The sequence below is a fragment of the Ictidomys tridecemlineatus genome, chromosome 11, assembly GCF_052094955.1.
Source record: "Ictidomys tridecemlineatus isolate mIctTri1 chromosome 11, mIctTri1.hap1, whole genome shotgun sequence".
Lineage (NCBI taxonomy): Eukaryota > Metazoa > Chordata > Mammalia > Rodentia > Sciuridae > Ictidomys > Ictidomys tridecemlineatus.
This window is the reverse complement of record NC_135487.1, coordinates 80,572,652-80,597,551: the sequence shown is the minus strand read 5'-3', so window position 1 is coordinate 80,597,551 and position 24,900 is coordinate 80,572,652. Positions and strand designations below refer to the sequence as shown.

Here is a 24,900-nt window from a genome sequence, read left to right as displayed (position 1 = left end):
GACTTTAGGGCTTTGTTAATTTTTTCTTTATTCTTCTATTATTACATAATATTTTTTTAAGTTTTTTGATTTTGCCAGTTTAAATCTACTATTATATACTACTGTGAAGTTTTCATTTCAGGCATTGTATTTTTCAACTTTTAATTCTAATTAGTCCTTTTTAATAATTTCTTTGTATGGATGTGTATTTGATAGAACATTATAGTTATACTTTCCTTATGATAGCTATTTTGAAACCTTTGTTAAATCTGATACTTGGACTTTCTCAAAGTTGGTTTTTGTTGCTTGTTTTTTGTGTGGATGCAGATCTTATACAACCCTGTTTCTTTGCCTGATATATTACTCTGTTTTCTGTTCCTATAATGAAATACTGGATGGCATATATTTCATAAAGAAAAGAGATTTATTTAGCACACTTTTAGGGATTCAAAGTCCAAACCATATGGCATTAGCTCTAGAGAGAGCCCTTCTGTTGTCATGATGTTATGGCAGACAATATCTTGGTGTGAGTACATGCAAGAGGGAGCTCATGGTGAGACATGAAACCAGAGCATGGATAGGGGCTTGATAGATCTTGGAATCTCTCAATAATTTCTACCTACAATCTCTTAAAATTACCATAGTAGGTAGTGGCCAACTTCTAACATATGAATCATTGAGGTGGGTTGAGGAACACCTAAACCATACCCAGACCATAGCACATGGCTTCTAATCTTTTTAAGCATAAAATTTAGAAAATGTATTACAACAATTCTCTATACTGATCCCCACTCTGGAGGGATGGTGCACATGTCGTTTTTGGGTATTCGTTGAATGACTGATGGGTTATTTTAGAGAAGTACATTTCTCCTTTTGTGTGACCCTGCAATAGCCTCAGAGGGTGCAGCCATGGACATGTGCAGTTGTTCTGTCATAACTGGATTTAGCAGAGCTCTCCTTCCTTTTTCCACTGATCTCTGTTGAACTGTCTGCCTCTATTTGTATCTACCTAGCTCTTATTTCCACTGAGTTCTGATTGATTGCTTTATTGTTTTTGAAAAAGCCCTGGGATATAAATAGTTCTACAACGTGATGTGATTCAGTTAAATTTGTATCCCTCTTCATTGGTAGTTTTTGAGGTGAGTTTTTGCAGTTTTTTTTCCACCCCAGGAGGGCTTGTCTGAACTGTCTTTTCTCCTGGTGAACTGTCTACCTTCATGGTTTAGTTTATTGCTCTCATAGAGTTACTTGGTTCTTCGTAATTTTTGTTATCAAAATCTTAATTGTTCTTAAACGTACTCTTAGACTTGAACTTCCCCCACATAGGGGTTCAGATAAGATAAGTTTCTTTAGGAGTGCCTTTTCTTTTGGGAAAATTCTCTGACCATGGCTCCAGAATTTAGGATAGTGACAGTGGCTCACCTTGAGTGACACTACTCCTTAATAAGCAGGTTTGCTCATATGCAAACTGCACCCTGAGTGAGGTGAGGTGAGGGTGAAGGTCCCCAGTGTAAATGGTGCCCCTCAGGCAGAGACTTTGCTCCCTGAGTATGTCTGATTGTACCAAGAAAGACCCTGAACTCTGGGCTGCAGTTTCCTGGAGTTTAGTCCCTGAATAGCAGGGAGTGGCAGTATGAGAAATAGTGGCATTTGCCCCTCCATGGGAGACAACATGGCCTTCAGGTAGGGCTGGTGATAAAAGGAAACATGTTTTCTTGGTTGAACTCATCTGAAGTGGAATGACTTTGACACTGAACTGAAGTGGGGAAAGGGAGGGGTAGTTTATTTTTCAAATGCTATAGATCCTTACTACTCTTTTCAAGTTTTAGTAGATTTTCTTCAATTAATGTGCCTTCATTTGTTGTTTGCCTTTAGGACAATTTCCTGAGATTTTATTTATATTTTTATTAGAGCTTTATAAATATACATAGTAATGGGTTCATCCCCAAATAATCATACACACATGGAAATCAATTTCAGTTCACAATATCCCCTTTTTCTCCCTAACCCCCTCCCTTCCCCCGTTCTCCTTCCTCTACTCGGCTAGACTTCGTTTTTCACTCTTCTGTTTATATTTGATTGATTCTTTTTTACTTACACAGAAAAGAGGAATTCCCTGTGGTATATTTGCATATGCACATAACATGAGTTTTAAAGAATATCTTTCACATTGCCTCCCCTTTTCCATCGCTCCACTCTGCCTCTTTATCTCTTTCTACACTTTTGATCTTCCCTATATCTTTGCATATTCTATTCTATTATTCTCTTCTCCTTTCCTTTATTTTACTCTAGCTTCTGAATATCAGAGAAAACATTGGACATTTGGCTTATTTCACTTATCATAATATTCTCTGTTTCCATCCATTTACCAGCAAAGGCCATAATTTCATTCTTCTTTATGGCTGAACAGAACTCCATTGTATATATATATATATATATATATATATATACACACACCACAGTTTCTTAACCTATTCATCTGTTGATAGGCATCTGGGTTGATTACATAATTTAGCTATTGTGAACTGTGCTGCTATAAACATCGAGGAAGCTGTTCCAGAGATTTTAAATGGCTATTTTTTTGTCACTAGTTTTTGTCAGTTTGTTTTGCTGGTTGTTGGTCAGAAGAGGTCTTTATGCAACCATTCTGGGAATGATTTCCTAGTGGTTATGTTTTAAAGACTTGCTTGAGTTGGGTGTATTAGTCATCTTTTTGTTGTTATGACAAAATACCTGAGAAAATCAACTTAAAGGAGGAAAGATTTACTTTGGTGCATGGTTTCAGTCTATCATCAGATATTTACAATGCTATGGGGCTGTGATAAGGCAGAACACTACAGTAGAGAGGGTTTTGTTGGGCAGAGCAATAGTTTGACAATAATTCTTCATTGAGTTATTCAGGTTCCATTTAATATCACTTATACATGTGGTTATAAGTGTCTTCTACATTCTGTGTTAAAAAGATACATTTAAATGTATACTTCATCTTTGGATAAATTTGAATCTAAATCCCATACTCAGAATAACTGAGTTGTAATTCAATCTCTTCTCTAGATTAACTATGGATTTTAAGCAGGGTACTTATCTGCCATTAACTTATTTGATCATCAAAAATATTGAGCAAATAGTAGCTGTTTATAAGTTAAACAATATGATGTTTGTGAAACCATTTGACCTCTAAAATCTTAAAATTGAGAGTATGTTATTGTCATTTTAAATCAAATACACAATAAGTTGAATTGTTGCTTTTCTCATTTTATTCTTTCCACACTGATAAATAAATTTATAAATAAAATAAATAATAATTTCATACTAAGTATAAAATTTATGTTAGAAAAATATAATTTATATCATTTCTAAATCCTTCATATTATCATGTAATAAATGTTCTTATAAAATCAGCTAAGATATTACTTAGAAAATGATTCCTTTAGATCAATTTATTTTGGAATTACAATAATAGAAGGGGAAACAACATTTTTAGCATATGTCTTATAGTATGATTTTTTCCTTTATCTGTTAAGTTACTTTGGCATTTGTGACAGTATTTTGAGATCCAAATATGGGTTCATTTTCATATGCAAAAAAGATGAACATTATATACTAATTTTCAAAGAATCATAAAATCTCGATTTGGAAGATGATTTGGGGGTTGGTCAAATCTAACAGGAATTTCATTTTTAGGACTTATCTCAAATTCTTACTAAGCCTCCACATGAAGAAATCATGGACAGAGAATTGCTGTTGCACATAGCCTCTGGATTCCATTTTCACTCTACTTTAGATTTTAGGGTGTTTATAGTTTAGAAAGCATGTTGTATCATGTATTTTATTTATTTTTTACTATAGTATTTTGGTTTAGGTTATGGCCCATTTTGCATGTGAGGAAATGAAAGACCAAAAGGATAAGCAGTTTGCTGAAAGTTATGTGACCAATAGATATTAAGAACCAAATTCACAATTTTGAATATCTTATTTCACAGGCATGGGCATATGCTACTCACTTGGTGTAATATGTCAGAAATTCAGCAAATTCTCTACTTCTTCAATTCAAAGCATTCACTGTTTAGGAGGAAGGAAAATTCATAAAGCAACAGTTCTATTTAGGTTGGTGGTCCTTGGTAGAGATATTTGTATGTTCTAGGACAATCAGATCTATGCAAGTGCTCTACTACTTTTTTTTTTTTTCTCCCAGAACTGGGATTGAATCAGGGCCTTGTACATACTAGGCAAGTGCTCTAACACTGAGCCACATCCCTAGCCCCAGAATCAGATTTGGATTAGTCAGGAGAATTTTCCTGGGAAGAACAAGACTTTTGAGATGTGCATTGTTTTAAATGACTGCAATAAAGTTAGTGTGACTTCTAATGCAATCTTAGCTGATATTTTTTTTGAATATCTGAATCTAAATCTCCCTCCTTAAATATCTACAAACTTGATTCTGCATTCTCCACTAATTCAAAATAATTAAATTCCTTTTCCATATGAAAACTTTTCAGCTACTGAAAACCTCGATGTCTCTTCTGTATCTTTTCTCCAGGATTTTCTTCAGGTATTTCATATTGGTGTTTAACATGTAGAAATGCTGAAAGTTGTTGGGGAAATGTTAATTGTCATCAATAGTTCTTTTCCTGTGGCGGAATTATAATTTTGTAGTAGTTGTTAATATTTATTGGTTTATTTTTTCCTGAATAATAATCATAATTATTATTATTTTGCCAAGAGTTCCTTTTGGAGAATTATTAGGAATCACTCCACTTGTATTTTGTCCAGATTAGGTAACACTGACATTTAATGTTACCATTTTAACATTAGGTAAGACAACTATTTGAGGTGACATGTCATGTTTTGGGTGTATTTTGAGCTTTGGATCAATTCATGCCAGTAATGTTATTTTCTTTGTTAGTTTTTCTCCAAAAAACAATTTTCTCCTTTTCACTTTTCCCAAATAATTTCTGTTTTATTGGGATTTCCCCATGTAGTTGCTTTCTTGTTAAGCAAAATACAAGAGTTATCAGTTTTATTTATTTTTTAAACCCTCTTGCTAATTTTGGATCTAATTTGTTTAGACCTCATGTAATCTGTTTTCTCTCTCTCTCTCTCTCTCTCTCTCTCTCTCTCATATCATAAATTTTATATCCTAGTTGAACCTTTCTTTAGGAGGGGAATGGATGATTCCTAAATAAAATTTTGATTTTTTAGTGCCAACATATTTACATATTGTTATTTATTATTTATGCTGTCTTCAGAGTATCCTGGCTTTAAATCCTCGGATGCAAAATCATGCAACTCTGCGTTCCACTTCGGCCAAGAAATTAGACAAGAAACATTGGAAGAGAAACCCCGATAAGAACTGTTTTGTAAGTACAACTGATAACATGATTTCCTGATGAAAATTTTCTCGTTCTACACATTCTAAGACAAGATTTTACATATACTTAGAAATACAGTTAAAATGTGTAAAGTACAGCTGTGATTTTTTTCATATATTACATATTTTATATTTGAATATTATAAAAACTTTAATTCTGTTTTTAAAAAATCTTATGCAACACTTAAATTATATGAATTTAGTTTGATGCAAAATTTTCTTTTCCTGAAAATCCTTAATATTTATTTAAAAATTGTTTTGTGCAATAAAACAATGATATGAGAGTTTCTCTTTTAGATATAGTCTAACTGATGGTAGTTGTAGGCATCTACAAACTGTTTGAAAACGCGCTCTTGTGAAATTTCTGAACTTTAAAATGTTCAGTATAAACAAATAATATTTTCAGGTGAGGTGTAGGCGCAAATAAAGTATTACTCTGAGGTTTTTGATGGCTAGAACTTTATTTGATTGAGCCTATGAAGTTATCCACAGAGCTGGGACTGTGAGGTCATAAGCATTATAAGGACAACCTTGAAGGCAACATTTAAAATACTATCTGAGGGATATGTAAGTCTTTAAATTTGGAAAGAAGTTTCCTTTTTACTCTATTTCCGCACAATTGATTTTTCCAAAATAATTAGGGAAACCATTAATATTATGAGCTTACTTCACATTGACTCTTTTGGTACTTTGTGTATAATGTCCTGTAATATTCATGATTATAGTGTTGTTTTTCTCTCTCTACATTCTAAGGATGGGAATTGAGGATGTGTGCTCGTGTGTGTGTGTGTGTGTGTGTGTGTGTGTGTGTGTGTGTGTGTATTTAACTACTTTTAAATTTTTCTATCACTGGCAACCCAGCAAAGTTTTTGAAAGCAACAAAGAAATAAAAACACAGAGAGACAATATTGCATATGGCTTAAAAAGACCTTATAGCCACTTAATAGCAGACCTGGATTTGGAATTCAGTTTTCCTTGTTCTACTTCTATGAGTTTTGCCTCCAAGTTTCTAGTACAGGTCTTTGGAAGGACACTGATATGGTCTGAAGTAGATCAGGTGATTGGCTGACTGTGTACCACGTCCTTGCAAAAAGATCTGAACGATTGAACTGCATTCAGAAAAGAACCATGTAATTTTCAAATATTTCTTGAAGAGCACCAAGTTTCAGTCTCATTTTTAAATGTGTGAGACCTTGATCCAGAGAAATTAGATAACTTTCTTGAGGCCTCTCTTTCATAGGCTATCAAACTATGATAAGAGTTCTATTCAGAAAAAAAGGTTTCCTCTATTCTGATGGTTACTGTTGTTAGATTATTTCATGGAGATTATTTTTATTCTATAATATGATCCTACAAATTAACTCTCTTATATTTAAAAAAATATTGGTGAAAGTACAATGAGATAGGTCTTCTCCATTAAACATGTATTGACACATATTTTTAGTTAAGTATATGACAGTATTTTTGATAACGTTCATTAATACCTTTGTTAGTTGCTAGGGATACTAACAAAGTACCACAGTTTAGGTGGTTTAAAGAATGCAAATTTATTTTTACTATTTTGGAGACTAGGAGTCTGAGATCAAAGTGTTGATTTGTTCCAGAGGCTCTTTCCTGGACGTGTGGTAGCATCTTCTCTCTGTATTTTCACAGTCTTCCCTCCGAGTGTAACTGTGTCTAAATTTCTTCTGCTTATAATGATACTAGTTATATTTGATTAGTATCTATCCAAATGACCTCAGTTTACTTAAATTAATTCTTTAAAGACTGTCTCTAAATACAGTCACATTTCAAGGTACTGAGGTTTGGATTTCAACATTTCATGCATTTTGGAGGGATACATTTGAGCGAATAAAAATATCTTTAAGTTATCAAACACACCTAGTAATTCATCTTCTAGTAATAAATCTGAAGGAAAGAACTAGGAATGTAGGTGAAAATTAATTTGAGTTGAAAGAGGATTATCTGAGCCATTTTTTATTCAGTAGAGAAAATTGTAGGGGAAAATATACTGAATTCCATCCACTGGGTCTTGGTAAATTTGAGCAGATCCATTTGCTGGTAAATTGTGCAACCATTCCAATTATTTTTTAAATGGTTAATAATCTGGATAAAAGCTCAAATACACATTACATGGTAAAGGCATGAGGCATTACTGTATTCAGTAGTGATTGTGTGTACTTCTACACACCCATGTTTTGGCATGAATCCACACAGAATAAAGAAAATATACCAGAATATTAACAGTGATGATCTCTGCTATTTTGGCATTTCTGTACATTTCATATTTTCTACAATGAGTAACTGTTAGTGAAAAAATAAAATGAAAGGTTTAAATATATGGTAAAATAATAATCTCATTTGGTGACATCATATTAATTACTGTGGACAAAGTAGTGAGGTTCATTCCCAAAGGGAAAATATGGAGCTAAGGTTCGAAGTTAACCTCAGTGCACTTAATGAATGTTCTTCCTTTCACTTTTATTATTATCCTCCTTATGCTTGCATTAAGAATTAAATGAAATTATCACCAAAAAATACTTGTTTTTTAATTTAGGAGTTTTTGTTCTTGTGTCTTACAATAATCTAAATTGAAAATGCTTTGTAGGTAAATCATAAAATGATTTTGAAAGGTAGAAGGCAGATGAGCCAGGGGTACAGGAACTGAAGAAATCAAGTCCTTGAATTTTCTATTTTCCACATATATTCAGAGCAAAGAATTTGGAAGCCTGGAAATGCTAACAGGTATACACATGTAGTAGCCCCAATAAAAAAAAAACTGCTCTTTCTACTCAAAGAACCAGGAAAGGATCAGCTGAGTAAAACAGAAAACTCTTAGGTAGGAACTGAGGAACTGCTCTGCTCCAGCCAAATCCTAACAACAACAACAACAACAACAACAACAAATCTGGTCTTTCCCTGATCCTCTAATGAAGGCGAGTTGGGAACCCAGACTTCTATTAATGAGATAATGGGATGCCCCACACCCCTACTGTAGTGATGTCACAAGCAGAATAGGGAACAAGACTTTCATCTCCACTGGTTAGCTGAGCACCAGTCACTAGTTTCCTCCACCACCTGGAGGAGAGGAGGGCAGGGATGAAAAAAGAAATAATGGCTAGAAGCCTCCCAAATTTGACAAGATATAAAGTTACAGATTTAAAAACCTGGGTTCCCCAAAGAAATCTATAGGAGGCACACATAGTTAAAATGAAAACTGAGCACCAGAAACTATCTTGAAAGTGACCACCAGTCTTTCCTCAAGGAAGGGAACACTGTTGTGTGTAGCTGTGCCCCAGCTCTGTGGATCTGGCATTGACACTGAACCTGGCTCAGCCTTCCCTCCCTTTTAACTTGCTTTACCCTTCCTCTATGGATTTTCCAGAAGATTTTCCAACACTTACTCAGTAAATATGTATACCCAAATCTCTCTTGAAGTTTGGTTCTATGCAAAATGAACTTCAGATTCCTAAAATTGTCATTCTGGTCCTTGTTATGGGGAGCTGCTTCAGAAAACACTTAAGTCTGAATTCAAATCAGAGAGCTTTATTTATCTGGCCAGGGACTTTCACCCACCCACAGTGCTTCAGTATCTGTGGGAGAATAACAATTTCCTGGCCTGTGTCTTGGGAATTTAAGGACAGAAACTAAAGTTCAGGGACTTTCCTTAGTATCATGCAAGCAAGCCAATCATAGACGCTAATAGAGCAATTAGCACAGCAACTCAAGACAATTGCATCTTGGGTTTGAGCAGGTGTTAAGACAACCTTATCCTGAGTTCCAGCAGGTGGTTAGTGGAGGCTAGAATGTACTTCAAAGTCTTGGATCACCAAGACAACTATATCCTGGGTTGAGTACATTTTGTGGGGTATAAAGTACAGAAAACAATATATTATAAAAAAACAGCTTTTATTTCAGTTTCTCAGAAACAGCTCTTGTAACATAATTTTTATAGAAGGCAGCAAAATGGAATCTTAGGCCTGTCTATGACAGTTCTTGCTTTATAATTGTCTATCTCACTTATCAAAAACTTATAATTATAATCTATATTTTTACTAATTTATAACCTATAGCTTACACTCTTATTGATTGTATTTATCATTTCACACCACAACTGTCCTCACCAGCAGCACTCTCTTTACCCTGAAGTCTTTTCTTCACCTGTAGTATACTAGACTCATTGGTTTTCTTCTTATTTCATTGGCACCTCTTTTTGCTCCTTCTTGACTCTTTTATAATTCCTCATCTCACTCCTAACTATGGCTTAAATCTCAATTGATCTTTCTTCCCTTTCTTCTTTTGAAATACTAATTGGTGATCTTATTTTGTCTCTTAAAGTTTAATACCATCTTTAGACAAATGACTCCTTCATTTCTATCTTTAACTTGCATTTCCATCTCGGGCTTTATAACCAAATGTCTGTTCAATACCTCTTCTTAGATGTGTAATAAGTATCTCAAACATTTAACATGTTGAAAATCCCAAATTAGTATCTTGCCTCCAAAACCTATTTCTTGGAAATTTTCCTATCCATTCTTTCACTTAGACCAAAATGTTAAAGCATTTGATTTTTTTTTATTTCTTTCACTATCCATAACTAATGAACTAATCAGCTGTGTCTTCAAATATATCCAGGATTTGACCTGTTCTCACCACCTCCACCAACACCAACATTTTTAAGCCACCACCACCATTTCTCACCTGGTTTTATTGCAGTAGCCTTGAAATGATCTTTGTACTTAACTACCTTTTGTAGTGGAGAATATTCTTCACCCAGATGAGGAATACTTTTAAAAATTATATGCTTACAACCGTCCAGGATTTTCCAGCCAACTCAGGGTTTGCATAGCTTCCTTTGCACAATTTTCTTTGCACAATCTCAGCAAGGCCTTCTTTGGCTGCACTATTTAAAACTCTAACCTGCCTTTTTATATAGCTCTTCTTAGATTTCTTTGCTTAATTTTTCTTCTCAGCATTAATTACCACTTTGTATTCACAGTTTGTTTATTGTATTTTTCCACTAGAACATGAAGTCTGGTAGGGCAAGCATTTTTTTTGTTTGTTTTATTCATTTGATATTCAATTTCTTAATTGTGTTCCCAGCTTCTCAACAGTGCCTGGTGCTTACTATGTGTCTGTTGAGCAAATCGATAGATGAATAAATGAATAGAGCTCTTATTTTACCTATTTTTATATATTACATATAAGGATTACATATTTTCTTACTTGATAGTGCTTTCCATTTCCCAGAGACCTGTGTGTGTTGCATTTGATTTTAACCATGAGTCACTTGGATGACTCAGATTTGTTTTCTCATTTTACTGATGACAAAGACCAAGCTGAAAATGCTAAATGATTTACTTCAACTCTAAAATTAATTAGTTAGTTGCAGGCAGATCTGGAATTCTGGTCATCTGGACTAGTATGTCCTTTTCAGTGTATCACTTTTCCTTCTTAGAAAAGACAAATTAAGATTATGAAATTGATAAGGAAAATGCAGGTTATAATGGTTGTTACATTTGTAATTAGTAATCTTACATCATTTCTGAAGATTGAGTTACATTTTTACTCATTTTCTGGATGTTTGAATGCAAAGCTTTAGTTACTTTTGTTTGCTTGATTTTTAAAGAAAATTTTGCTTTGTCTTTATTATGTTCTGCCTATTTGATTCAGGTAGTAACTGATTTATCACTCTGTATAGCAGGATCAGTGTTGTGAGTGGGTTTCTCTGAAGTCCTGGAGAAGATTTTCTTGAGGCCTGTACAGTTCTCTGTCTTTTCCTGCCTACTTTCCTTCTTTTTATTTCTTTGGTGCTTGAAAAATCAATATTTCAGGCACTATATTGAACACTATTCAAATATTACAGTGGTCTATAAAATTGGTAATAACAATTGTTTATTAAAATAGATGCAAATTTGATTTTAATAAATAAATTATTGACTTCTTAGCAGGTAATATCTTTTTGACCAGCAGAAGTGCCCCAAGAATAATAATTTTGAAATTCTTGCCCAGAAATTTCTTTATTTGGCAGTTTTCTACCATTCTAGTACTAATTGGAAATTCTGAATTCATTAGGGGATTTAAACTGGCAAATGTGTTTATACTGGTTAATGAAGCACGAAGCATTTACTTCCAGTATCTTTTAAGCAGGTGTTTCATAACTGCTGTTTATTTTTGCCATTTTTGAAAATGTTGAACCATCCTAATTACATAAATATTTTGCATTCATTTTCAATGAGCAATTTTTGAAGACCGGAAAACGTTATGAATTAGAAAAAGTTTCCTGGGTGAAATATAAAGGAAAGACAGCTAAATTCATCAAATTAGACATATTTTTAATATGTCTTGCCATATTTTGGCAAGTTTATTGTAAATATATGACACACAGTGGGTACTCATGGTAAAAAAATAAAACATAGTGTATGTTAAAATTTTGCAATATTTTGTTTTATTTCTAAATGCTTCCTATGAAGTATTTTATTTTATCTCAAACTCACAGGTGAGGGAACTGGGCTCAGGAAAGCTTAGGAAACCTGTCCAATTTTTCACAGACAAGTGGTGAAAGTATAGATTAAGTGTAGATTAAGTCCATGTGATAAAGCATGAAAGCTGTTTAAGGAGAATGCTTTAAATAATGAAATAAAAATAAATTGTTGGTCTTTTTCTTGAAGACAGTGAAAATAACTAAGTGAAGTATAGGTTTGGGTACATCTTTTTTTCTTGTGTGTATCACATTCTTGGTCACTATTTTTTTTCTGCATTTGTCACCTGTTTTCTATGGCCTTGTGTTGTGGCATTTATTGCATTGGAATAAAGGTGAATCTCATATAGGCTTCACCAAGAAGTTCTCACATTCTTCTGAAGAAAACAGAAATATCAACAAATAATAATAGAGTTCTTTGAAAGGAAGAGTAATGTAGGAAATTTAATTACTAATGTGTCAGCCAAATTTGTCTCTGGCTGCATCAGTTTGGCTTTCAGGGTGGAAGATGATTAACAAGAAAGATGGGTCAGCACTCTGAGATTGTTGTAGCAAGTTAGGAGACAAATAACAAAGACTAGGGGAGGTATGTATCAGAGACAATAAGTAGCAATTTATTTTTTTAGGAGGTATAATAAGTATGACTTTGGACTTTACATTTGCATTTATTTATTTATGAGGAAGAAATAATTTAGTTTGGGGTCTTTTGAGCTTCTTGTGCTTTTGGGTCATCCTGTTTGGCAAAAGTCATAACTCAGTGATGCAACAGAGACACATTCAGAGTTTTGAAACATCAGGATATATGTGGATGATGAAATGCCTATGGGTAGAATTTCCAAGTATATAGAGTAGGAAGAGGGAAGAGGTCAAGACTTGGGGGCCAGGACTGGGATTAGGGTATAGCATCTGACACCAGCCTCAGGTCTAAAATGTAAGGGGCTATGAAAAGACTCAGTAACCAAGAAAAATAATATTAAAAATAAATGAAAATTTAATGGATTGATAAGGACATAGTTCTGATGCAGCTCAACATGGCATTGAACCAACTCTAGAAAGGGCAGTGGAGATGAGAATTTGGCTAAGATGCACCAGGAAAAGTCAGATGAGAATGACCAGAGCACAATGGGAGAGTTCCCACAAGAAAGAAAAGGTTAATATTAGTTTTTCCTAACATATAATTTTCTGTATTCCTAATGCAGTTGTTTTTAAAAATATTTTAGTACTAGGGATTGAACCCAAGGGCATTTTGCCACTGAACTACATCCCCGGCTTTTTAATTTTTAATTTTGTGACATGGTCTCACTAAGCTGCTTAGGGTCTTGATAAGTTACCAGTTCCAAGTTGCTGGGACTACAGGCAGGTACACAGTGCCTGGCTAATGCAGTTAATTTTTATACTTTTGGAAACTGTCCTTAAGGTTTACCTTGTCTTGTGAGTCCATTTTTCCTTCTCAAGTTTACATGGCTAATGTGGGATGAAGTCCACCCTCGATTCTTATTCTTCTCGATTCCTATACATTGCTCCTGTGTCCTGTGTGGGCTATGAATTTTGGGTTTCCCTTGAGTGAAATGTGCTGGCTGAGAAATACAGTGAAAAATCACATGATACAGAAATAAATTTGAAAAACGAGGTTGGGAGTGCTCTGAGACCTTAATGGTCCTTCTTCTACACTGGAAGGAGAGAGAGAGCATGAGCCTGTGTTTGGTTTTTTTTTATATGGGGGAGGGGTAGACAAAAGCTTTTCCATAGACTATTCTTCACCAAATAAGGCAGGGGTGGGCTGTCCAAGCCCAGTGGGTTATGCCCAAGTCTGGGGCTATGAAAAAGAAGACTTCCTAGCAGATGGAAGGCAGTGATCATGTGTGTTGCACAGAGTAGGAGGAGCCACAGTGCAATGCCAGATCAAAACCTTCTTGGTTCTAGGTCCAGTTCAAGATGCTATCTATAATAGCTGAGGGGTGGTTCCCCCATAGTCCATATAGTTAATAAGGTGACTATTTAGTTTCATTCACTCTTCTTAGTGAGCCAGCTACATGGTTCTGTTAAATTTAATATATAAAGATCCTAAAATTGGTATCTCAAATCTGCATTATGGATTCCTATGTTTTAGCTCCAAAACTAAATGAACTTTTAGCCAGGTTCACAGAAAGAAAGCATTCATTATTCTACCATTTCCTGTTCTTACATCATACTTTAAAACAGTTTCTCAAGTTTGAGTTTGCTTTCTGGATTGTTGACAATAGTATTTTTCCAAAAATAGATTCAGTGCCTGAGTTTCGGGAGGAAAAAAAAAAAAGACCCAAATAACCAAGGTTCTTTGCAACTTAATACTTCCTTCAATAGGTAAAAATACAGTCTTTTTGTAGAGATACAACTATCTGATTAGAAACTCAGGCACACACGTAATACAATCTCTTATACTTCCCATTAACTGAACTTAATTTCTGTTTTGAGCAGTCTCTGGGAATGAACACCTCATCTCTTGTCACTTATAGAGTTTTTTTTTTTTTCTCTGCTTCCCTTTCACCCCCACCCATCTGTCATTTCTCTGGGTTGATATTTGAGATCAAGAGCTTTTGTGGCAAATGTGATAGGTGTAATGGGTCCAGTTAATTCTTCATGTTTTCTTTCCACTAATAACCATTATAGGGGTATTGGACTTGTTCTTCATTCCCATTTAGTAGAATCTTTTCTGGCCTCCACTTTCTGTCACTTTGAAGGCACTTTGAGCATATGATGATCATTCTGATGTTCTGCTCAACACGGAATCTCAAGAAACTTTGTGGTTTAGTCATCTCCCTCAGGGCTTCAACTACTTAGTGAGTCACAGATTCTCCATTGTGTGCTTTCTACACACCTGGCTTATTTGCTTCTGTGAACACATTAAGAAGCTGGCACTGATCTGACTCTCCAGGATTCACCATTGTCTCTGTGTCCTTCTGTCACATTTTGATTCTTTCTTGTCTCTCTATCCTTAAATATTTTTCATGTCATATATTGTCTAGTTAGTACTGTATGATATAATCTAAGTGGGAAGATTAAAAGTGGAAAAATTGCTTTAAATCTCATTACATATTTCCTTCTGAATTCACTGTCAATCACCCATTGTCACATTTTCACTCTCTGAAACCTTGACATGAAATCCTAAGCCCAGGAGAAATACCCTTTTTTGTAGTTGGATCCTTTATTTATAAAAGAAAACCCAATGATCTCATTGCCTAATAGGAGTAAATTTCTGAGAGGAATGAGAGGGATTATAGTAAAACTACCTCTAATCAATAAAGTCTGATTTTGAGTTTGAAGTTTACAGGACTGATGATAATCTGCTGTCCTCCTTTGAGCAAGTTCTCTGATGGGGGCTGTTGTGGTATGGGGAGACAGCAGTGTAAGTTCCTATTTGGAGTAGGAGGTATTTATTATAGAAAGAATGATCCTGGTAGGGAAGACCTTGGGAACCCCATGTTGGGAAGCTCCATCAGTCTTTGCATGACCCTGACATGCAGTGCCAATTTAAGTTTTGTGCCATAGAATCTCTTCTCACTTTATTACTGACTCTAAAAATGACTGCAAACCAAAGAATTTGGGGGGTACCATAAAGCCTGAGACCCAGGAATGTGTCCATGAACATTTAATCTTGAGAAGCAACTAGGAACCCAGATGAGTTTGAGTGGCACTGGTGGCTGCAGAACTATATGGCCTGGCTGCTTGGGCCTCCCTTGCCATCACATTAACTTTCCATTAACCTTACCACACGGTATGCATTAGTAAAGGTTTTGGAGCCATTGACCTAGAATGGTTTTACTGCTTACATTTAAAAATTTATTATTCCATTGCATTTTTTGAGACCATTGCAATTAATTTGAAAAATGAATATTTGTTTTGAATAAGTACATGTTAAGTGATCATTGATTGGCAGTGTCTTCCTTACCTAAAACAAATGATAGAAGTTACTACTTATAAATTTGATAATTAAGTTTTTTGTGTGTACTAGGACTGATATTTAAAGAAAATGCAAGTTTAAAATTTCAGCATAAGAAAAAAGTTACGTGTTACTATCTCCATAACCTGCCATCAGAATAAAAACAGGAATACCATGTCTAAAACCTTGCCTGTAGTCATTTAGACCTATGTAGAACTTGCCATTTTGAAGTTGAGGTGTGGTCTTCACTGTATAAATTCTGAAACATAAATAGTATTTATTTTCAAATAAGAGTAAACCTCATCTGAGAGTACACTTTTGGTAGAAGTTTTAAAATCTACTGATTTCAAAAGGGTAACATTAAGTAATCTCAGTTATGCCTCTTTTGAAAATTTCATATATTGCCATAGTTTCAGTGACCATCCTGTACCTATGGACAGCTAAACTAGTATCTCCCTCTAAGATCCTGTTTTTGTCAAGATTCTTATTAAGATAGTTCCACCTAGATGTTGTTCTGGTCTCTTCAGTATCACTATGTCTGAAGCTGAATTATTCAAGCCTACTCCTACCTGTCTTTGTTTCTGCTGTGTTGGTAGTTCACTAATTACATTGTCACTTAGGCAAGAAACATTGGGAATATTCTTGACCCTAAAATTATCAACAGTGCTGTATTTTATCTAATATAGTGAAAAAGAAGACTGAAGTTTAAAATTGTGAGATACATGCATTTCCTATATGTATTTCATTTGATTTTTTTGCATGGACACAATTTAGTACAGTATTATGGGACTTGTCATATTTATCACATCAATTCTAGGACGCACATTTTATCCCAGTTAAACATTTCTAGTATTAAGAATTAAGATTCATTTTACAGTTGATGTGATAGGAAGGCATTTTATCAGTTTAATTCAAAAAACTTTTTTTTGCTGTTTTTGGGGTAGTATATAAAAATGATATTTCTTACAATCTGTGTCGGTTTTGGCTCTACAAAATAAAGCATATATTAAGAGAGTACAGAAAATATTTTGATTAAAGTAAGTATTTGTCAATTGTTGTTGATGTTATAGGTAGATGTGAGTCTGTGTTATAGAACTAGAAATACTGAAAAGGCACTCTATTAAAAACAAAAGGACATCTGTGAACAATGATCATACTAATTACAAATTACAGTTCAATTTAGACAGAATAATTTCCTCTCCCTACTTCCAAAATAAATAAGGAATTTTTCCGAGAGTATGAATAACATTATTTTTAAGATTCCTTAGATATTTTATAGTCCTTTCTCTGAATTAATTTAACTAAAAAATGATAAACATTTGAATACACAGATCTGTTGCTTGTGTAATTTTGATTTGAGACAAACCCTACATGTACTGAGTTCTGCTAGTAAATTATATAAGCATAAGTGGCATAAATGTTCATGATCTATAAATACTTACATTTATCCTTTTTAATGAATTTATGACATATTTATACACAATGTGTGTTGGTATGTCTGATAAAAAATGCCTCATTTAGATTTTGTCTTTTTTTTCCATCTCTAAGAAATAAATACAATTTACTTATTTTTTCTGATGTTTTAAGATTAGGAACTACTTGTGAGGCAGGATCCTGCTGTGTGACACATTGTCATACTCTGAAAATGGCCATAGTGAAGATGGTGAAGACCATGAAGGTGATACCCTGAGCTCACCTCTTTACAATGATAATTAAACTTACTGACCAAAAACTCTAAGGAGCAAATTCTACCTCATGCATTTATTACAACTACTACTATTACTCCTACTACTCCTACTACTTCTACTACTACTACTACTACTACTACTACTTCTTCTTCTTCTTCTTCTTCTTCTTCTTCTTCTTCTTCTTCTTCTTCTTCTTCTTCTTCTTCTTCTTCTTCTTCTTCTTTTTAAATTACTTCACAGAACAATTGTCATCTAATGTACAGTTTCACATTTTACACTTTTATTTTTAGTTTCTTCCTATTAGAATGTAAGTTCTGTGAGAGCTATTTTGTTTACAGCTGTATCTTCAATACTTGGATCAGTGCTAGGCATATCTTAAGGACTCAGTAAATAATAACTGATTGAATGGAATAGATATTAAATTTTTGGTGTATGCCAGACACTGTTTTTGTGATAAGACTACAATTATATTCTTAAGAAATTACATTCTGGTGAATGAGAATTATTATTGTTATTTTACTAATCATGATTATTATTGCTATTTATTAATGGAGAATATTGTATGAAGCTTTAGAGAAGACAAATTAATTATCTAGTGTCAAATATAGTTGATAGAGCTAGTACTACTAGCTCTACAAATAGTTTACACATATATAAAAATTTATCTTGATTTCCTTTTGAAAATTTTTTTGTGTATGTAGTCAGTCTTATTGACTAACATCCACCTAGACTCCTTTAAGAATAAAGAAGTATTCCCTGAAGCAGCAATTAAAATAAGTCATTGATTGGTTTCTATTGTCAATATATGAAGTTTGAACTCTGAAGAGCATCTCTTGAATATTTTGCAGCATTAACTCAATTGCTCGAAAGAAGTTGTTTCTTTAGCAATGAACTCAGAAATTAATTTATTGCATCATGCTTTCTGATATTTTTTGACACCACTACAGATAAATTATTCTACTTTTTAAAAAAGTGGACACACTATAAGAATTGATTTGAATCTGAATTGTAAAAACAATTAATTACCAAATACCTAATACCTAATATGTACCAGCCATTGAGATAAATGGTAAAGAAGAAAGACTGATGTTGCCCTGACAAATTACAGTTACTCACACAGGCATTAAACTGGAGTTCATAATCAGGTCTTGTCAGTCCGGCTGAAGTATGTAACCTCATCTCAGGATTCAAGAGTGGCCTCCTCAAGGAAGCAGAATTTAAGTTCAAAATAAAGATGAAGTGTTGGGCCCAGTGGCACATGCCTCCCAAGCTGAGGCAGGAGGATCAAAAGTTCAGACAGCCTCAGTAACTTTAATTGACTCACTTAAAAAAAAAGATGAAGAAAGGAAAATGAAGAGGAGAAAACATGTATTTCCACCAGAGTGGAAAATATTTATTGGGAAGACCTATAAGGGAATATATTGAACAAAAAGGCATGAAATGATTCTAGTACCATGTGGCTGACTTTGCAGAGTCTGAGGGAGGCCATCAGGGAGTAGTGAGCTTACATACATACATACATACATACACACACACATACACACATACACACATGCAGAGATGGAGAGAGGGAGAGAGAGATAGAGAAAGAAAGAGCGAGAGAGAGAGAACCACTAGTTTTTTTGAGCACTGCCTCATAGCCATAAATGAATTATTTTCTTGTGATACTTTGCTATCCTTCTGCCTTTGCCATAAAGCCTCAGTGTGATGCCCTGATCTTGGCCATTTGTCATCATGGGCTGGAATTCTGTATTGTTTCAGGGAATTCTGCTGTGGTTGAGCCTGTCTTACTGAAGGGTTACTAAGTGCTAACCTGAAATGTGCTTCTCTTGGATGACATATTTACTCTCAATGTCTACCTGGAGATTTCTCTTAGGAGAAGAAGTTGTTCATATAGACTGTGTGACATTCAAGAATATTGAGATGGAATCCAAAAGATCTGGAACCAAATTGATTTGATTTGTTTACACAGAATTATTTGCATAATCACAAATATTAAACTGGAATTGTATGATGTATTGTAGGTCAATAAGTACTATATAATAAAGCAGATGTGTGTTAAGACTATGTCTACAAAAACAGAATATGTATATTTTAAAAGATATTAATGAAGCATATTACTGTATTTGCAAATAAGAAATATCTTGGCATATGGGAAAATAGAGTGCTCTGAACAAAAGAAATCAGCTAAATTGTCTGTAGAGCCTAATGGTATATTTTACCTTTGCAAAACATTTATTTGGTGCTCATAGCAAATAAATATGCGAGTTTTGCTGTTTTCCAGAATGGACATACAATGGCAGCTGTCTTTCTAATCGGTCGCCTATTCAGACACTAATCGGTGGAACCCATGTAGGATGCTAGACGCCTGAATAGGTAGACAATGGAGCAGCGTTTTTAATCACAGTCCTATTCAAGCACTAATCGGAGTGATGATTAAGGGACATTAGAGGGAGCACTTTGACATCTGATCCTTTGAACTGACGTCTGTGCAGGCTGCACTACACAGAGCTTACTTGGCCAGACTGATTTCCTTAAATAAAGTGCCCGTGATTTCCAATGTAGGAAATATTACATTAGAGCCTATTGAAATGATTAGGAATTGAGAATCTTTTCTTTTAGAGGGGATGCAGTGTATGCTGTGTATGCACTAAACTAGTGTTGCATGCACTACTCTAAATTCAGGGACCACAGAGAAATACTATGAAAAAGACTTTCTGCAGTCATGTACTTACAACTGAATATGAACTCTGCTATCCTAACTCTCCATTATTGAAGTTTATGAATTTTGAAATACTTGGGTTTTTAATATAACCTAATCACAATCTGTACATCTTAACTACATTGCATACATACTTTTGTTTCCTTTAAACCAGTGTGTTTTTAGTGCTATCTTGAGTGCTTTAATAATAATAAAAACATGTTTATACCCTATTTGCATGGTTAAGCTTTAATTTAATAGTCTTTAGTCAGATTGGAATCTCTTTTCTCTCAGAATTTCTCATATCCATTTAGGTTTCCTAACTTGTTTCCCAGAACATTCATGTAATCCTAAAAATGTTACTGTCTATTCAACATTTGCAGTTTGGAACAATACTTAAAATTTCAACATTAATATTTGAAGATATAGTTTCATCCAAATATCAATAACTATATACATATTATGTTATATGACTAGGGTGAAAAACTGATGAGAGATTAACATAAAAAGGCATATGGAGTTTATATGCTGTTAATATTTCAATTTGTGTGCTCAGAAGCTTTCATAGTAAAGTAATGAAAACCTAAAGAAGTGGTTAGAATCAGAGGCTTGTATACTATTTTAACAAAAGCTAATAAATTGTAAGGAATTATAACACAAACAAAAAGGAGTAATAAACAGAAGATAAATATATGGGATGATGATGGAAAGTAAGGTTGGTTTGTGGAGATCCAGCTTGGTACTGACTTTCCATTTCTAGTGATAATGGTTGTTTTCTTAGTTTTGGAGAGGAGAGAGGAACACTTTCACAAATGGAAATTTATATACTTCTAAGCAGATTGTGGGAGGGAAAAGACCAATTTTTGCATTTGCTGCTTCATATCTCTCTTTAGCTCAAAATGTTGCTAGATGGGGTTCCAAGAAATCAGATCTGGCCACTTGCCTCAAAACCAAATAGAAATATTAATGGTGAAAAATAGGACAGAAACTTTAATCAATATGGCTGTATTGGGAAGGCAAGTGATCTCAGTTCTGGTTTTGTAAGGTGGCTCTGGAGAAGTCTTTACCACTTGAGGGGGAAATCTTCATTTTCTTCTCAGGGTGTTTATCTATCCAAATTGTGATCCTGGGAGTGAGCAGTTTGCTTCCCATGAGACTTGATCCTGATTAGCGAGAGAGCAGTCTCATCATGGGCAATCTGCCTGTAAGACTGTTATTCCTGGAGGGTTTAGGGTAATGACTGAAGACTTCTAGGTGCCACTCCAAAGGTTCTGGCATTTGAATGTCCCTGAAAATCTTGAAAATACCTTAGTTTATACTTATCTCCATGTTGTCAGCCTTGAAGGTGTGGATTACCTGCTATGGATGAGCATTCCTTAAATGACTAACATGCCTGTGTGCAGAGTTGAGCAGGAGTAGAACCCAAAGTTTAGGTTAATAAAAGAGAGATAGGACAAAGAGATGCCAAGCTTTTATCCTTTTTTTTTTTTTTTTTTGGTTAACCTTGGGTATCACTTGAATTCTCTCTCTCTCTCTGTATTTCTTGTACTGGGGATTTACTACTGAGCTACATATATCCTTACGTTATCCATTTTTAGTTTTTTTTTTTTTAGTTATAATCAGACACAATATCTTTATTTTATTTCTTTATTTTTATGTGGTGCTGAGGATTGAACACAATGCCTCGGTTGTGCTAGGCGAGTGCTCTACCACTGAGCCACAACCTCAGCCCCATTTTTAGTTTTATTTATTTTTATTTTGAGTCAGAATCTTGCTAAGTTGCTTAGGCCCTCACCAAGTTGCCCAGACTGACCTCAAACTTGTGATTTTCTTGCCTCAGACTTCCTAGAATTATAGGCATGTTTCACCATGCCTGGTGACTACACCCGTTTAAACAACAAAATTAAACAAAGCTTCTTTAATTTTTATGATTCAATGAGTTTTATACTAGTGTTATCCTTGTTTAAAAAAAAGTGGCAGAGAATTAGAATGATTAAATACTTTGTTCAAGTCATGCAGCTATTAAGTGAAGTATTAACACCGGGAGGGGAAGTTAGATATCTTCATGTCTTAGCACAAATCAGAATGTATAAACATGTATTTTCATTTTTGCAAGAAGAAATTAAATGTTTGAGATTTTTTTTTTTACCTTAAACTGAAACAAGGCAGAAACAGTTGCTAGGTTTACCCATTTGTTTTTATAGTTGATGTTTTCATTACCAAGATACAATCAAGTGTTACTGGGTTTTCCCCAAATTCAAAAGAATTTATTTTTACTTTTCCAGAGAAACTTAATTCTCAATAATGTCAGGTTGACATGTCTGTGGAAAAATTATTGCTAAGAATTAGTTTAAAAGAAATAAATTATTAGTTAAAATGTAAAAAAAAGAATAAGAAAAGCATGTTTTAATTGTGTAAGTCAAAAGATTCTGTAATGCTGAAAACAGTCCTGATATGCTGAAAATAGTATGGTTGGTGGAAGATTTTTTTTTTAATTGAAGTTTTTATGGTATTTCAGTGTTCCATGGTCATATTCCCATTAGGTCTCCCATTCTGTGTGTTAGCACAGTTCTGACCTCAGAAAGGTACTTAGAATATCTGCTATAAGGAAGTCTTTGAAAAGTATCAGAAATGTAATATCAAGGTAGTAATTCTACCTTGCATTTATAGAATGCCTTCCTCCAACCGCCTCAAAACATTTGACATTCATCTTCTCACCTTGGTGAAGTAGGGTAGGCATTAGTGTTCTATTATGCCATTCATAGAAAGCTTCAGTCTTTTTTTTTTTGTTACCTAAACTTTTGTTTGTTTCTTTTGTTTCATTTTGCTTTTGTAAATAGCCAAATAGGAAATTTTATCTATTTAATTTTTCTAGCCAAAAATATTGAATCATTGAGTTCTCATTTTCTCTCATACATCAAATAAAATCTGTTAATAATTAGTGTGCCCTTCAAACTATACACAGGATAGGGGACAAGTTCTCACCTTCTCTGCTTCAAGGGAGGTTCATTTCCATGGTGATCAGGCCAGTTCTCTTAGGATGAAGTGTACAACCTTCAGGACCATATATAGGCTCACCAACTATCACCTTTGCTTGGGCATTTTGTTCAGCTCAAGCAAGAGTATAAATAAAGGCCCACAAGTCATATGTCTAAGTATTAAAAACTTTATAATATAAACAAAAGTATTAAGTAATATTCTATCATCCTACTGTAATAAATATATTTTATAATGACAGAATTGAAAAACATGGTCTTTTTACAAGTCTAAATTATCAATGGGCTCTTGATGCTTAGATGAATAGTAAACATGTTAATAAATTATTGCATATTTATATTAAGGGATTTATTTTTTATTGCCTTCATTTCAGTAGAATCACAAATTAGTTTGTGGTAATTGAGGTTGCCATGTAATTCTTCATTTTTCCTTTTGTTCTGGTAACAAAAATCTATTCAGGGATTAAAATATAATTTATTTAAAATGGAAAAAATTGTATTTTCTTTGAAAATGTAAATGAAGCCAATTTTTAAAAAATTACAAATTATTTTCATTAATTTAAAATTAATTTTATCTAAAATAAATCAAAATGTTACAATAAAATTATGCAATTAAATAGAAAAATGATTTATGATTAATATCTAAATGTTAAATAACTTTTAACTAAAAAATTCAAATGATATAAAGTCAGTGTATAGAAGAGATATTTATATTCCTATGTTCATTGTAGCATTATTCACAATAGACAAGATATAGAATCAACCTAATTATTCATCAGTGAATGAGTGGGAAAAGAAGTGTGTGTGCGTGTGTGTGCATGTGTGTGTGTGTGTGGTGGTCATGCCAACTAGGGTGACCTGGCCTGTCCTGGGGGCTTTTTGAGGGCAGCAGTACCTGTAATCCTATCAGTTCTGGAGTTAGAGGCAGAGGATTATGAGTTCAAGGTCAGCCTCAGCAACTTATTGAGGCCCTAAGCAACCCAGGAGACTCTTGTCTGAAAATAAAATTTAAATAAGTGCAGAGAATGTGGCTCAGAAGTTTAGAGCCTCTGGTTCAATCCCCAATTCCAAAAAAAAAAAAAAAAAACCCCAAAAGAATGTTTAACCCTTAGTGGACTCAGTCAAGAAGTTTGTAGGAGAATTCCTCACTTTTACCATCTGACCATTTGTTCAAAATGATTCTTAAGTTCTATAAGTAAAATGATATAATGTAGTCATCTTCTGAACTTTTGACAAAGAATACTGTTTTAGGTTACAAGAAGAAAGATAACAGATAATTTATAACATAGGACTTTAAATGAGAGATTTTTATTTAATCTGGAACTGCTTTGTATGAAAGCTGTTAAGAAGATAAGAAGAGCCCATTATATATATATATATATATATATATATATATATATATATATATATTCCATGGTTCCCAAATGAAATCATTAATAATGTTTCTTATCCTAATTCACTATAGACCTGGACATTTTATAAAATTGTGGCATTCTTGGGGGAATACTTTATCATATGATTTACAGGTTAAAATTTCACAAACATTGATCTAGCTAATGAAAGTACACTGATTTTACTGTAATGATTTGCAGTTCACCCAGTATTACAAATCATGAAAACCTCTCATGTAGTGCCTCTCAAACTTTTTAATTTCCTTTCTCTCTCTCTCTCTCTCTCTCTCTCTCTCTCTCTCTCTCTCTCTCTCTCTGGAACATCATGACACATACAGACTTTGACAGTATTTGCCTGCCACACTGATATACAA

At 33.9% G+C, this 24,900-nt stretch overlaps 1 protein-coding gene across 1 annotated transcript in view; it reads left to right on the top strand.

The window, feature by feature from the left end:
- The window catches only part of Dpyd (dihydropyrimidine dehydrogenase), a 778,600-nt gene that overhangs the window by 31,752 nt on the left and 721,948 nt on the right, over nucleotides 1–24,900 (top strand). The window contains exon 2 of the mRNA XM_078026796.1: nucleotides 5,229–5,339. Coding sequence (XP_077882922.1) covers nucleotides 5,229–5,339 — 111 coding nt within the window. The remainder of the gene's footprint in view (nucleotides 1–5,228; nucleotides 5,340–24,900) is intronic.